General features: G+C 39.2%; 1 protein-coding gene across 2 annotated transcripts; it reads left to right on the top strand.

The window, feature by feature from the left end:
* Positions 1-1348: 1348 nt before the first annotated feature.
* On the top strand, positions 1349-12948 carry pwwp2b (PWWP domain containing 2B). Of its 2 annotated transcripts, none has more exons than XM_023327981.1 (3): positions 1349-1782; positions 5532-7262; positions 11496-12948. In XM_023327981.1, exons 1-3 carry the CDS (start codon positions 1643-1645, stop codon positions 11500-11502), a joined length of 1878 nt encoding a protein of 625 aa, XP_023183749.1. In that variant the 5' UTR covers positions 1349-1642; the 3' UTR covers positions 11503-12948. The 2 variants fall into 2 exon arrangements, with proteins under 2 accessions (XP_023183749.1, XP_005795307.2); XM_005795250.2 differs by having other exon boundaries at positions 5532-7266.
* Positions 12949-17030: the final 4082 nt, after the last annotated feature.

Below are 17030 nucleotides of genomic sequence, written 5' to 3'. Positions count from 1 at the left end.
CACACTAATATTTCGTTGGACCGCTTTGACTTTGATTATAACACACATTTGCTGTGGCATTGTTTCAATAAGCTTCTGAAATGTCACATTATTTATTTCCATCCAGTGTTGCATTAATTTTTCACCAAGATTTTGTATTAAAGATGGGAGAGTTCAACCATTATGTAGATGATAAATCTAAGCTCATCGGATCACATGACTTTCTTACATTGCTCTAAAATCTAATCTTTTTGCTTCTTAGCAAATTGTAGTCTTTATCTCCAGTTAGCCTCTCTGATCTGTGGTTTTCTTATGGCTGTACAGCTGTTCAATCTGAATACTTTGACTTCTTTTCACTATTACACATTGAATTGAGTTCTGCTGTTGATCTTTGATTTGATGTCACCAACCATGGTCATTCAGGGTTTTCCCCCCTCAAAACAATGATTTCCTTCTATCCTTCCAGTTTTTAATAATGTATCAAACAGTTCTCAACCCAATTTAATCTGTAATCTTATTAGATGCCAATGATTTGACTCTTTTTAAACAGATAAACATTTTTTCCACAATCACAGAATGTCTTTCCACATGGTTGTTTAATGAAATGAGAAGCTGCTCATTACATCATCTGGGGTTAAATAACTTGTTGCCAGCTGAAAGATAATTGCCCATCCAGTAATTATCCATACCTATTTGCTCAGTTAAATTACTTTGTTTTGGGTTTTTTTTGGCCAGTGTGCAACATTAAAACTCCACAACAGGTTTTTAATTACATTTTAATTTCTGAAAGTGACTGAGTTAGTAAATTATATATTTAATTAAACTGAGTTAATGAAAATAAGTTCACTTCTTACTCGCTTTCAAACAGATTAATGCTTATTATTACATTCTTGGTTATGTATGCATGTTTTCTCTTGTCCTACTAGTTATTTGTTTCCTTTGTTCTTTAAACCTGTTTTAAATAATTTGAAAAATAAACATATATCCCTAGCTATTTATGGGCGATATATCTACAAGCTTTGTGGAATCAAAACGTAAAGACATAATCATTTTCTTTGTACTTCAGTTTTTCTCTGCACTTCTCATCTGTAAACCTTGCAATATGTTAGGGAAAGTAAAGGTCATTTCAGAAAACTGATAAAAGCTCACCTTTGGATTGCAACATAAGATGAATATATTTACCATTTATTTGATTTGAAGCATAAATAAAAATTCAGAAGCTGTTTTTCGTAAACAACACATTCAGTTCTATTGAGAAATTGTAAAAAAAAAATGCAAAAGAATTGTTTATTCGTTGTAAATTTCTTACTAGCGCCAAATTTTATGGATATTTCTTGATCTACATGCAAAGTCGCCATTACTCTCAGCATGGACAGCAGGGTGAGGTGAGCGGTAATGAACGGCATCAAACCGAGTGAGGCAGAGAAAAAGGCCAGGCCTCGTCTGGGGGAGATTTTTTTTGCTCCTGTAGCACACAGAGCGTGATGTCAGCGGTGGCAGCGCTGTTGTAATGGACTTGGTGGGGGTGATGGCGTCATTTTCTGCCCTAGCGTAGCCTCCTGCTCTCGATAGCGAAGGGGGAGACGGATCTTAGGCCGACGCGACCGTGGCTCCCTTAGCCGGGAGCGAGTACCGCGGAGCCGGACAGAGCACCCCGGGAAACATGGAGGCTGCGGACGAGGAGCTGCGGGCCGGCTCTCGGGTACCTGTCACTATCGATCATGTTGTTAACGACACGCTGGTGGTGACGCTGACCTACCGAGAAAGAAGCTACACGGGGATATTACTCGATTCCAACAAAAAGTGAGTAATTTTATGGACTTTTTAATTTTTCCCAGAAATTATTCTCTGCCATAGCGTGCTAACGGCTATGTGAAATGCTAGCTCCTTAGCTTTGTAGCAGCTAACTGGGCCCTCAGAAAAAAGACATGGGTTATTGTAGCTGACAGGGGAGCTAACGGCTAACTTTGGTGGCTAATCATAAACTGATGTTTCACTTTACGTTATAAAACGGCACAATATCAGTTTTTCCGTTGTGAAAACACTCATTTCATTTTATAAGATTAGAGAGTGCAGTGATTGATAACTTATATTGTGTAGCAGCTACTGTTTCTGAATTCATCAATAGCTTATTGTTAGCCTTATCAAATGCTGAAGAAGCTCAAAGAAACTGAATAAAAGCAAGTCGGTGAATCAGACAGTGATGTGTTTATCTACACAAATTGATTAAAATGACTTTTCTGCTGTGCTGTTTAAAATAATCAAAAGTATTTGTGTTAATTTGAGGTACAGCTCTGTTATACCCAGGGATTCCTAGTTCATAAGAATCATGGAAAATTACTAATTTAATGGATCATTTGTCATGTTTGGCTGTTTGACTTCATCCAACTTGTAATAACCTGTGACCCTGGTTCTGTTTGGCATTGAAGGCCCTTCTCTGTGATTATAAGCACAGTCCTGCTCAAGTATAAGAAAAAAAAGGGGTCAAGACTATTGAGACATTATTAATGTCTAATTTTTTAATGTTTCTGTTTACCTCAACTGCCAGCTCTGTGTTGCGCACCTTAAAAGCCGATGGCTTACACTATTTATAGCCTAGCAGAATCAAAATCTGACCAGCTTTGGCCCTTCTTTATGCAACAGCTCAAGCTGCTCTGAGAACAAACTACTTAAAATGAGGGGAAAAGGAGGCCTTGAAATAACCCAAAATAGACCTCTATTCCAGGCCTAGTCAAATACCAAATCTGACTTCTTCTTCCTTTTCAGCTTTGGGAAAATCATTTCCTCTCATTGTTTTTCACTGCTTTTTAAAGATATCCTTGTGTAGTCGGATCATTCAAACTAATCTTAACTATCTAGTTGCTGTAGGCCAAGTGAAGTGCCAGCAGCTTTAGTGAATCACTGCTCGTCATATTGTGCGTCCTTGTGCTATGTTTAACAAGCACGGCCTGTTCCCTGTAACAGGCAGCACCGTTCGTGCGCTGTCAGTCGCAGTGGAGGCTAATATTTGGCATCTTTGGGGCACGTATAGAAAGGTTTGAGAGGAACAAACATCGCCAGGAGACTATAACACCGAGCCATGCCAGCTCCTTCTCTCGGGGACGAAAATGGGCTCCCCAAATGTATACTAATTAATAATCTCACCGCACAGGAGCCCAAAGTAGACATGGATGCAAAAACAAACTGAAATCTCCTGGTTGCATCTCTGAATCCCGAGTGATTCATGGGATTGTTTTTGTTCAGTCAGATGTTGGGAAGGCGAGAAGGGGGAGCGCCTGGGCATCCTGTAGACTCTTTGTTTGCTGTCTCCTGACTACAGCAGCTCAGCCATGTTACTTTTTTGCCTGCCAGCCACCTCTTGATGACTTCTCGGCCGTTTGGCCTTCATTAGACATGTTTATCGATCCCAGGATATGAGAGAAGATGTGTACAATCAAGCAGGGAAAGTGGGTGATACTATTGCTCTGCTGTTGTAGCCCGAGGCATAAGGAGAGATTACTGCACGGCTCGCTCAGCAGAACCCAACCCCCACTCTATAAGAACTTTGAGAACGCAGGTGACGAGCAGCGTGGTTCAATCCTGTCGTAGAGAAACAGAACCGTTCACGTTTCCCTTCTTTTTTTTTAGTTCTATTGCTGCTTAATTTTTTTCTTAGACTATTTTAACATCTCTATTGACACTTAATAGCACCCTGGTAAAATATGTGTAAACAACTTTAAAATAAATTAGTCTTTTATGGCAGCAGCTTCATCTCACATTGAAAAAACTATCAAAACCAAACCTTTCATTTGATTACATTCATTCATTTGGGGGGAAAAATACACAATACAAAAAGCACTGGTGCCACACCTTTATTTGTATGCAACAAATGCTACAAAGGGCTTAAGAAAAATCCTACTTAACTTTTCTTTGTTTTAATGATCACAGGATCTCAAACCTTTTAATTATATATTTATTACTTTTTGTGTCTATGAGATGTGCATATGACAAGACCAGAACTCTTCAAAACAAAACATGATATAGTTATAATTGAGCACCTAAAATTTGAAACAACTAGAGGTAACATCAAAAATATCTTCATAGGTAATTATTGGTGATTTGTTGATAAGATTAGCATCTTGGCCCACAGTCTCATTAGCAACCATTAGATGACATCTACGTCCCAGCTGGTTTTCTATTGAGACCATTGCACAAAGCATACAGAAACATTTGTCTGTCCTACCATCCCAAATTTAGTTGTGTAAACTTCTCTACATACCACTTGTCAGACCCTGAGTCAGGATTGGGTAAAACCTCTTTTTTTTATCCATAACTTTGAGTATAAAGTCAGGATGTATTTTTTAATTTTTTTTTCCAGTGGTCCTAATCCTGTTCTCTAGTCCACACACAGAAGAGTGCCTGTAAAGTCAATAACTAAATACATTTTTGCCAGTTGGTAATCTGCACTTAATTTCACTGCACTGGTTTAGAACTTTTGATCAAATTTACAAAATGGTAATCTATTTATGATTAGGTTTACCTTGTTATGGATTTTTGTGTATGACTTAGATGAGTTTCTTATAAATAAGACTGTACTCAATTAAACTTTGCTTCAGTCAGATGAGAAGAAAACCTCCAGGTGTCATAAAACATAGGATGAATATCTCACAAAGAATCTGATTGCCACTTTTTGGCATGGAGGAGGATTGGTTATAATGTGGGCTTGTTTACCTTTTAAATGACTGGGGATACTTGTTAATAGTCCATGGTATCATGGATTATTAGATATAAAGGGCACCAAAAGTCTCCCAAAATCTATCAGCAATTAGCTAATGCCTGAATGAGAAACCAATCTTTTCTACCTCCATAAATGTCTGAAAATCAGCCTCAGTTGTGAGAGAGGGCTGATTGTTAGATCCGCTCACATGGTCACAGTGGACTGTAGCACAGGGAATTCTGGGTAAATACAACCAAAACAAGCGCGCAAGTCTAGCGCTAGCGAGTGAAATGACTCATGGTCTTTTAACAAAGACAAAAGAGAAATCCTACAATGGCTAAAATCTGACAGTGCTTCATTTTTGTTTACATTTCAAGTTGCGCTCAGTGTCTCTTTTTATGTTGTTTCCTTCAATGGTTCTTGGTGCAACGCCACCACAGGCGAGGAGGGGCACAAGTTTTTCAAAGAGTTTGTTTTGTTTGACACAGTGCAGTGAGAAAGTGAACTGCAGCAGCTGAAGATGCAGCAAATGTTGCAACTTTATTTTCAATTTGAGTCTAACGGATCATGATCCGGAGTGAAAACCCCTACATTAAATCTGGTGGTCTTTCTCAGACAATTGAATAGGTGTGTTAGTTAGTGATGTTTGGCTGTCTCACCACTGAATTAACTCAGAAAAGATTAAACCAGCCATTACCCAACGTTCTATACAAGAAATTCTCAAATTAAAGTTTGAGAGCTTATGCTACTGGTATAAAATATTTATTTATTGTACTGCTTTTATGTATGCCAAAATAAATATGTACATTTCTGATATGCAAGTAATTCTCTATTGTCTTTTTCGTCTGGACTTTAGGACTGGACTCTTCTGTCTGCCAGATTTCACAGCTAAACTTGGTGACTGCCCCATCACAAAGCCAGAATGTGAAATCCCAGAAATCTTGAACGAGGAGCCGGTTGCTAAATCTCCGAGCCAAGCCTCACACAGACCAAAGGATGAAAACTCGGTTCCTGAAAGCAGCGAACCGACAGCACCTCTTCTTCCACCCTGCCCCGTCCCCACGCCTGTGCCAGCTGGACAGACTCCTTTCCCTCCTTATTTTGAAGGAGCCCCGTTCCCTCCGCCTTTATGGGTGCGCCACACCTACAACCAGTGGGTACCTCAACCCCCTCCGCGACCAATCAAGAGGAAGAAGAGGCGGTCACGAGAGCCAGGGCGTATGACCATCAGCACCATTCGACTGCGGCCGCGACAGGTTCTGTGTGAAAAGTGTAAAAACACGCTTAATAGTGACGAGGACAGCAAAGACGGCATTAGCAACACTAAGACTTCTAGAAAAGAGAATACACTGCAGAGTGATGATGACGGGGATTATAAGGACAATCCAGCGAAGCTGTCGAGAAAAGAGGACGTCATCACAACGAAGGACGCCAAAAGACGAGAAAACGCCCCTGTCCTCGATGGCAAGCGCTTCCGAAAGGACAAAAGGGGCGAGGCTGACGTTGAGAAATACGCAGCAAGTGATGTTATCCCTCACAGCCCTGTCATAAAGATTTCCTACAGCACTCCACAGGGGACGGGTGAGGTCATGAAGATCCCATCCCGGGTGCATGGCTCAATCAAACCCTTCTGCCCGAAACAGCTGGTGCAAAACGGCTTGGGAGGAAACGGCAAGAGGTCCACGGACGCCACCAAGGACCAGCGGCACATTTTGGACGCCACTAGGTCCGGCCTCACTGTCTCTATTCCAAAACTCAAACTAACTCGGCCTTTCGCAACGGTGAACCAAGGCTCGTCCTGTCCAAAGATCCGGTTGAGACCGCCGCAGAGTCAGGGAGAGGAGACCATGATGGAGTACGAGGCGGAACTGGTTGGGGGCAGCCGGAGACGGAGCCCCAGGGGCCCTGGTTCCTGCATCCCCCACTCTGAAGACTCTGGGGAGGGGAAGAACTCGTTGGAGTTGTGGTCAGGGAGTTCTGGGGAGGAGGCAGACCGCAGCCACAGCGACCTGACCCTCCTGATCAACTTCCGGAAGCGCAAAGCGGACTCATCCAGCCTGTCAGTGTGCAGCAGCGACAGCCTGGACGAGTCCAAGTCCTTCAGCTCCGAAGGGACGTCGCCAGAGCTGTGCGACCTAGCACCGGGCGAAGACCTGTCCGTCACCTCGTCTTCCGTGACGCCGCGCGAGGATTGCAAGACGGTGCCGCCGCTCACAGTGCGCCTCCACACCCGCAGCATGACGAAGTGCGTAAATGAGGAGGGCCACGCCGTGGCGGTGGGCGACATCGTGTGGGGGAAGATCCACGGCTTCCCCTGGTGGCCGGCCCGCGTGCTCAGCATCAGCGGCACCCGGAAGCAGGAGTCTGACAGCTGCGAGGCCCAGTGGCCCCAGGCGAAGGTGGCGTGGTTCGGCTCGCCCACCACTTCCCAGCTGTCCGTAGCCAAGTTGTCGCCCTTCAGAGAGCTCTTCAGGTCCCGCTTCAACCGGAAGAAGAAAGGGATGTACCGGAGAGCCATCTTGGAGGCAGCCAAGGCCGTGGGTCACATGGGACCAGAGATTTCGTCACTGCTTTCCCACTGCGACACGTAGGTCAGTCCCAGTTAGTTCAGGAGCGGTTAGCTCTGTTATTAAAATCTCAGAGACAACACAACTGTATAAAACCAGCACCTTCGCTTAAAAATCAGCATCTCCGCTTAAAAAACATTTGGCCCCTCCACCTAAAATAGCAGCTCATCCTTAAAAATCAGCACCTCCTGTTAGTAAAAAAAAAAAAAAAGAACACTTCTGCCTTAAAAAATTCAGCTGCTAGAATCAATAAATAAAATAAAACTTTTAATACCAGCAGGGATTTGAACACTATTGAGTTGTTGGGAGCAGTGATGGTTAAACAGTCTAAGCAGAAAAGTCCCACTTTTTCCTGTCTGTGTGTATTTCTGGCCAATATTTGTTGTACTTAATCAAACAGTTCCAAAGTATTAAGGTCTAGAAAAACGTAGTTTGGTTAGTTTAGTCTGGATCGCTGCAGAAAAAGAAGATTGTGAAGAGAAGGGTGTTCTTTTCAAAAAGGAGTCCTTTCTCTTATTTAAGCATTGCAACTCATAATTTAGACTTTTCAACCAGAATATAGATATTTTAGTTCAGACGGTGTACCTAAAAGACGGAAACAACATAAAAAGAGACACTGAGCGCAACTTGAAATGTAAACAAAAATGAAGCACTGTCAGATTTTAGCCATTGTAGGATTTCTCTTTTGTCTTTGTTAAAAGACCATGAGCCATTTCACCTGCTAGCGCTAGACTTGCGCGTTTGTTTTGGTTTTATTTACCCAGAATTCCCGGTGCTACAGTCCATAAATAAAGGATCTTTATTTATCATTGGATGAGCCAGTCCAGATTTGACGTCCTGAGTGGGACAGATTTGGAGATGGAGCTTATCTGCGTTTGTCTACATGCCAAAAAAAAAAAAAAGCTGTGAAAAAGCCCTTCAACTAACTTTAGCACAGTGTTGTTTGATGATCTGAGGAACATACAGATGATAAACCACTGAACTGTTACAGTAAACATTTTCTACTTAAATGTTATAAGAACCTCAGAATCCAGAAGTTTTAAATTTTAACATTGAAAATGTGTTTTAGGACTGTAAAAAAAAAAGTGACTTCATGCTGGTCAGTAAAAACCTGATCAGTTCTTCTCTAGTTAATTTGTTCTTTAACTGATTCTAAGATTATCTGAATCCAACTTCAAGTGTCCATTTAACACTCAGCTGTTATGTAACATTTCATTATTTACAAATAAAAATCTGAAAAGTGTAGCTTGTTTCAGCCTACACTTTGTAGATTTACCTTTTGATAAATCACAATCACAGCTACAGCTATTTTTGAGATTCATCATCAAAAGCAAAGGTGTACAAGATGAGGCTCAGGGGCCATTTGTGGCCCTGGACTGATTTTGTGCGGCCCCCTGACCACAATTCAAGATTACATTAAATGAAATAGTTGTAGTTGTTGTAGTTCTGATAGATTAAATAGATTTAAATTAAAATCTATTTATAAAGATGTTAGATTTGACACAAAATGATCATATTTTCCAAGCTCTTTAGTTTTCTTTTGTTGTCATGGTAACTTGGACCACATCTACATATTGACTTATACTCTGAAGTACACCAAATCTGCTTTTATGTGCTGTGTTAAAACCTGGCTAAATACAGAAGTGTTTTCAGATGAAGACTGACCTAGATCCTGTTTTTATTGCTGAGAACAGACAAAATATTGTTTCAGTTTTCTTCAGTCGAGCCCAAAATAATAAGCAGACTGGATGCCTGTTAACTTTTTCTTCAAGGTTCAAAGAGTTTATCTGTCATTTCAGCACATGTTAAAACATGAGGTGGAACAAAATGAGTTACTCTGATCCCAGTTTAAGCCTCATAACAAAATTAGTAATAGGTATGAAATAAAAAATGAAATAAAATAAAAATTAGCAAAATAAAACAAAATAACTAACTAGTATAAATAGCAAAATTAGTAGGAAACTTGGATTCTCAGTTGGATTTAGGTCTGGACTTTGACTAGGCTGTTGTAATATGACAATGCTTTAATGGCTGTTATGTGTTGTACTGTTGGAAGATGAACATGCAACTGAGGATTATTTTAGTAATTGATTAATATATCGATTTATTCTGATGATTACTCAGATAAAAAAAAATTGGCACATTCTACAGATTTTCCATTTAACCCCTTAGCCTTAATACCTTAAAAGATTAACAAATAATTTACAAATGAAAAAAAAACATTTTACTGCCTAAGGTGCAACAAATTTGATTTACATCCATTTTTATTTTAAATGTACGATGCATATATCTTTTGCAGTTTTGGCTTAATGACTGCTCTGAATATGTTTTCTTTGAGTCTGTATACTGCAGTTAATGTTTAATTGATTACTAAATTAGTTAAAATTATAATTAATCTGATGAATAGTTTCATCCCTATTTGAATGTTTGACAGAAACTTTAAATTTGATCTCATCTGAGATCAAATTGATATTTTTGAACTTCCTCCCCGACTCGTCTGCTGTGCTGCTTTGTCTTCATGATGCTGTTTGTTCTCTAACGAACAAATAAGACACAGGTGGACCTCGTTTACCAGTCAGCAGACTTCTGAAGGCAGCTAATCTGGATTTTATTCAGGGATGTCAGAGTGAAGTTAACTGCCATATAAAATCCCAGCCAAATACTTTGAATAACTTTGAATAAGTTCTATTTTTCAAAGGTATCCCTGATTTTTGAAGCTATAAAAAAGCAGAGTTATTGCATCTTGCTATCGTTTAATTACTTTTAAATCAAGAGAGCAGATGCAGCCAAGTTAAATCTGTTGAACTGCATAAGCATGTGGTTTCAGTTGTGTGTCAAAAGCACTTTGTCATGAGTCTGTTCTGAGCTCCTTCCTCTGGTTTCTGGGGGTTAGTGACCGAGAAAACGCAGCTGCTGCACAAGCAGCAAGCGCAGGTCGTTGACGCGCACTTCAACGTGAAAGCCTGTCGTGTTTACAGAGGCAGGTCTGCATTTTTCAGCTCTTTTGTGAGGACAAACAGGAAAGGAATTGAGACTGGCCTCTATTAGCTGCTTTTTCCAGTCATCATACAGGAAGCGCTTCTCTTGATCTCTCGGCCACATAAAGCTCCGAAGCGGTGGGAAAAGCTGCTGACGTTCACCTCAGAGTTCCTCCATGTTAAAAATGTCATGACGGACCGACTTGCTAACATTTTCACACCAATTCTGGTCACTTTATATCCACAAACCTCAGTCTAAACAAGGATTTTATGTAAAAGAGACAAAAGTAAATCCAGTCCATCTGTGTCTAATCTGAGTGTAAATCCAGATGTTCTCTGAAGGCCTTGGAGGTTTTTAAATGAGCAAACAGCATCATGACGATAAAACTTGGTGGTGGCAGCATCATGCTGTGGGGAGGCTTTTCTTCAGGAGGGACAGAGAAGAGTTCATGTAAAAATGAACGAAGCTTCAAATAATTGCTTGAATGGTTCAAGTAATTATTGTTTTAATATTAGTTTGACAATTGATCGGATAAAAATTTGGCACATTCTGCCTATTTTTCATTTAACCTCTTAAACCTTTGTACACAATATTAGAAACATGAAAAGGTGCAAATACACAAATTATTTATCTGCTTTTTTAAATATAAAAATCAACGTTTTGTTGCCTAAAATGCAGTAAGAGCATTTCTTTAGTGAATGTTTGATCATTTATAGCAAAGGATGCAGCTAATAAACTACTTCTAATGTCAACTGGAAAAGCTTTTTTGTTTGATTTAACATTAGTACAGTGTGCAGGATAATCTCGATTATTTTTTGTATGAACCGATTAATAACTGGGTAGCAGAAGTTGCTTATTTCTAGATTTCATTTAAGAATTTGAAGCTAAAACTATGCATGTTTACAGAAAAATGTTTTTTTTTATCTTAAAATGCTAAATGTATACATTTGTAGTACAGTTTAGTGTGTTTTTTTTTTTCAGGAATTGTCCTTTTGAGTCTGTATACTCCAGTTAACAATTAATTGATTACTAAATGAGTTGATAATTATTTGAATAATTGATTAATTTGATTAATCGTTTCAGCTATAGATATAGCTACATGCAAACCTCTAACAGGTGAAAATTGTGCGTCAGCATGTCCTACTTTATCAGAAAACCCCATTAAAATACTCTGGCCTGAGTGGTTGAAGCATGATTAAAGGATGATTAAAGGAGCATGAATACTTCATTGTTTCAGCTGGAACTGATTGGTTTTGTCTGTATTTGTCCTGCAGAGGCTGAGGACCAAACAGACGTCTCCGAGGTTTTTCTGGATTCTCAGACTCAGTCATCAAGGTCCGGGAGTGGGAGTACGTGCCGTTGCCATGGCTACTATTTATATATCTGTTTTTTGTTTTTTTCACAAGGCTGGCAGAAGATGGATTATTATTATTATTATTATAATTATTATTGTTATTGAGACTGGATAAGGGAGCAAAAAATGGAAAAAAACAAAACAAAAGACCAGAAATCTCATGGGTCTTCTATGAACTCTGAACTTTTTGTTATTTTCTAGGTTTTATCATATTTCTATAGAGCCGGATAACAAACACTACATGGACCCAAATGTATTTATTCTCCTTCTGTCCTCCTTTCCTGATAGTATTTTGGAAAACCCTTCTAGTTTGCTGCTGTTTTTTCCACGTCTGAAAGTCTTACTCTTCACTTTTGAAAATGTGAACGCTCCATCCAGAGACGGCAACATTCGGAGGATGCGTTCGGACCGAACTCCAGAGTCACGTCGCGTCTGTTCCCCCCCATCCCAGTTTCATTTCTTAACTACTCAGACATCCTGAAAACCATCTTCACATTTAATTATTTAAAGTGACACATTTTAAAGAAAAAAAAAAGCACTTTATCTGTACCTTGGTGGCCTGCTGTGAGCTCACTGTCTGAAACGCTATTGAGAGACACAACCGCGATAGTCAGCAGCGGAGCGCAGAAGTCTTTGTGGTTGACTATCTATGGCCTTGGAGATACAAAACTAAAACCCTATTTTTTTTTGTTTCTTATTTTATTTTAAAAGTTAAATCCATGAGAAAACTAGACACAATGTTTTTTTTTGTTTGTTTGTTTTTCTTAATCCTCACTACAAAAACAAATCCACCAGTGAACATTTGTCAACAACGCCCCCCCCCTATGCATCATCAGTTAAATCTTTATGAGTTACTTTCTTTCAGAGCAAAAAATACAAATAAATACCATGCTGTAAGAATACTGTGAATTCAGCTGCTGACTGGGACTGAAGGACAAAAAAAGAAAAAAGCTGGCTTGCAACTAGTTGCAGTATTTCGGGCGAAATGGCGGCTGCAGCACTGACTTCTAGTGACTTTTAGCGTTGTAAATCCAGTGCAGTGAAGCGGTCAGTATTTAAAAGTTAACCGAAGATTGCACAGGCACGACTCCTTTCTTCCAGCCCAGAACCGAAAAGCAGGCTCAGTTTAGGTGACAGAATTATAATTATTATTAATATTCTTATTTTTCAAAAATAGCTGCTCCCTTCTTTGATAATCTTTGTTGTGAAGCTGTTGTCAGGCGCAGCTGGAGTGTACGCCTGAGAGGGGAGACGGTCGTCTTCCCATGGATGAGCAACATGGCCGTTTACTGCTGCCCACGTCAGTCAATGTTATTGACTACTTTATGTTTCTTTTTTTTTTTTTACCTGTACTGTACATAAAATAAAATATACAAGCAATATTGGTGCAGTTGTGTATTTGTGGCTATTAAAAAGGTGTTAAAACATAAAAAAGCCTTTTAAAGTGATGCTTTATGATTGATTATTATGGTTAATATGAGTTTAAATTAATATATTACATTAGAAAGAATTTTTGACAGTTGTCCATTACGGCCATTGTTGACAAAGAAAATAAGTAAATTTCTGCCAAAAAAACAAAAGAAATTGAGATTAATCTCAGAAATTTCCTAGAAAAAACAAGAAAATTTCTGAACTTAAGTATGAGATTAATTCCAAACTTGGTTTTTGAATAAATTGCAGAAGGCCATTGCTAACGAAGCTTAATGTTTTTACTGTATTCAAATAATACGGGAAAGTTTAGTGGAAGAAAAAAGTGGTTGAAAAAGTTGCACAGACAGCTGGCGTCGGTGCTGTAAAAGCAGCTGCTGACAGACTTATCCAGGAAGTGGACTACAAATGTCACATTGTGTTAAGTTAAGCGTCAGCAGAACCACAATCATGAATTAACAGAGAAATACTTAAAATATATTTTATAATATTCTAATTTAATAAGAATCGATACTTTTTCCTCAGTAGTTTATTAAACATATTGCTTATTTGACGTTCCAAAACCAGGCAAAAAGGTAAAACTGAAATGTAATAGAAACAACTAGAATTTTGACTTGTAATTTAAACTAATTTAGTAACAACTGTTATTAAATTTGATGTATTATAGAAAATTTAATACATTATTCAATTTGATGTATTATAATCTCCCTCTTTTTAGAAAAATACTAAACTCAATATGGATTGGTTTATCCCTCATCAGAATTATGTAAAACTTACAAGCGTTTTGGAGAAAAGGGTTATAAAAAGGCTGTTCTGTGCTGTTTTTATTATACCAAATGTACTAAAAACAAATTTTGTAGCTTTGGCATCTGGACAATAAACTGCTCTCATACCAGGCATTTATTAATTATGTGTAAGGCATGTAAACTTCATGGGTTGCTATTGTAAAAGGACATATTTATTGGAGATAAAAGCCAGATGTTTCTCATGGGTGCATTCCTTGAATTATATCAGCAAATACTTTGCTTAATGGGAAAATGCGTCTGATTAATGATGAATGGGCTGTTCATTCAACCAACTGAAGTGATATTAATCTAATCCAGAACTCAAGAAGCACTCTGAAAATTGGGACATGTGTCCATGTTTGAATCTTCAGCCAACACAAACTCAAATATTAGTCTGCATAGAGGGGAGATATAAAGATCTAAAAATCTCCAAAACGACCAGAGTGACCTTAACTTTTCCTTTTTTGTGATACCGTTAGCAAGCCAGCCAATCAGGCAGCGCCATTCTTTTTCTCTTGGCGCTGATTGGCTGTATCCCATAAGCGGAAATATAGAAGACTAGCTAACTTCTGCGGCAGCGCTAAGAACATTTGACGGGTGTCCTGTTGGTGTTAATGCATATTAAGGTATATTTGGTGGTCGAACTATTAAAATAGGCAGTTATAAGTGTTTTTAGATGGAGCCTGAAGCGGATTTTAGCTATTCGCGCGTGGATAACCCTGCGAAAAGCAGGGGTTCAATAACGTTTGTTCGTTTTTTGACGGAGCTCCTTATTTGTCTTTTTTCAGCACATTTTGACCCTGTATGGTGTATTTTCTTCAAGTTGACTTGGCTTAACATTGAAGCTAAGAAGCCATTTTATTGCTAGTGGTATGAGTTGAAGTTAGTTTTGGAGTTGGGCCTGTTATTTTTTTTTTCTTGCTGGGTTTCAGATACTTAAACAAGGGCTGCTGCTTTGGTTTCTATTTCCACGTGGAAATAATTTTAAACTTTTCTTAAACGTTGAAAGGACTGATTTTCACAGTGTAGCAGGTTATGACAGATTAGATAACCATAAAGTCCTCCATTTTGTTTGTTGTTTCTCCCTTCCTCCACACCCCTCAACACATCCAGAAACCTGATCCGTGTGAGACGTGTTGATTTGTTGTCTCCTTGCTTTAAATAGGCCTGGTTAGGTATGTGTGTTGCATAACCAGTCTGTGCAGCACAGAGGATAGGATGGTCTAAATGAAGTGACCCATGCCTGGCGATGTCCAGGCCGGATCATTTCAGCTCTTGGTTCAATTCTTCCCCCACAAACCCACCTCACAGCTGCTCCTATTTCCCGAGGACCTTGGCCCAAAGTAAACGAACCAGTGAGGCCTGAAAAATGGTGGGTGTCACAATGGATAGCCTAGAAATAAACCAGTTTGAGCTTTAAAGGTCAATACTATCTCGGCTACCGCCTGTAATGTAGCTGGCCTCATTCATTGGATCCTTCTATTGACTAATTTCTTCTGTTAGATGATATTTTTGTTTGCCTGGTTTTAAAACAGCAGGGATAGCAGTTTCATATTTACCAGTAACCTTAGTAGGAAGTAAAAAAATACTTGAAACTGTCACAGAGTGTGCTTTTGTCTGATGAAACCAAACTTGAACTTGGCCATAATTTCAAAAGCTACATTTACAAAAACAACTCTAAACATAAACAAAAGAGCGCCATGAACCACTGTGAAACAGAAAGGTGGCAGCATTATTAACTTGGGTTACTTTTTTCAGATGGAGCTGAGTTTTTCTTCAAGATGGATGACGTTATGAATTGTTCAAAACCCTTGTGGTTCCAGAAAACTGGATATCAAGAGGAAATTTACATTTTCAGCATCACAGTGAGTATAAGCATACACACTAATGAACAAGAGTAACTTCATGAAACTAATACTTAAGTTCTGGAATGACTTAGCCAGGGTTTCATAACTAAATTTGACAGAAAAAAATAAGACATTTGATGTCAAGAGATGTTCTCATGCCCCGATGGAGTTGGAGAATTTTTACAAGGTAAAGTGGGCAAATATTGTCAAAATCAGGAATGCTATTGTACTCCTACTGAAGAAGGTAGAATCCTTGAACTGGACCAAAAAGTGATTCAACAATGCATTTACAGCATCCCTATTTAATCTCCTTTAATTTTAATTAAAACAAAACTAGAAAGTCAGATTTGTTTGGATAGGTGTGATTTGCAATCAGACTTCGATGTGGACCCGGAAAAGTGAACCCTGGTCCACCTACAAACCCAGGTCTCAGTTCGATTGAAGTAAATTCTGGTGCTATTTGAATGAGAATGTAAAAAGCAGGAAGTGCACTATAGTGCAGGGCATTCTGGGTAAAAACAACCAAAACAAGAGAAACTGTTGGTAGTATTTTACCAATAAATCTGTATTTATCTTCAGATTTCTCAAAATGAAGATTTTATATCTTTTATATATTCATCAACATTTTCTTCTGCAAAGTCTTTTTAAAAAGGAGATAAACAAATAATTAAGTTTCCATAAATTGATGCATTTGCCGTAAAAACTTCAGTGTTTTCAGTACATCATGTTCTAAACATGCAGGATTGAACAGGAGTTCCAGTGTTGACATGAAAACAAGCGCACCTTTGCACATGCTTGCACAACAAACACGTTCTGCTTTGGAGTAATCTCGGAGTTTCCTGGAGTCGACATGGAACCACGTCTTTCATTCATTATAACATCTCAGTAAAACATTCCCTGTGTTCCTCTCATGGACAGATGTGCACTGGAAAATAAAGTTGCACCACTCCTTCCCCCAACATCTTCCTCCTTCATGGATCAGCGGAGCCTAAATCTGGAACAAAGACGGGGGGAAAAATACGAGGCACATGGCAGCAAGATGCTGTGTGCAATTACTGCTAATGATATGCCTCCATGCAAGCTGCGGCCTTAATTAACTTTGCAGGAAGCCAGGCCTGTGCGAGCTCAGCGTGAGGGGATGCAGACCCAGAACTTGAATCCAAAGTTAAGAAAGCACACCTGTCCTTGACGTTGCTCAGACAAACACGTCTGTTATCCCAGATTAGACCTGCTGGGTGGTCCTCAGTGAGGAGTAACATGATACGGATGTTGGAGGTTTTATCCTGCAGAAAGGAGTTAAAACTGAGGCTCGCACAAGAAGTTCTGGTCGGGATGAGGCTAACCGGTAGTGGCAGAGGTGGATCTTAAAATGGAACCCGAGGAACGAGGACAATT

This window comes from Xiphophorus maculatus, chromosome 22 (assembly GCF_002775205.1).
Source record: "Xiphophorus maculatus strain JP 163 A chromosome 22, X_maculatus-5.0-male, whole genome shotgun sequence".
Lineage (NCBI taxonomy): Eukaryota > Metazoa > Chordata > Actinopteri > Cyprinodontiformes > Poeciliidae > Xiphophorus > Xiphophorus maculatus.
The sequence above is the reverse complement of the archived record's forward strand: the minus strand, read 5'-3'. Positions and strand labels throughout refer to the sequence as shown.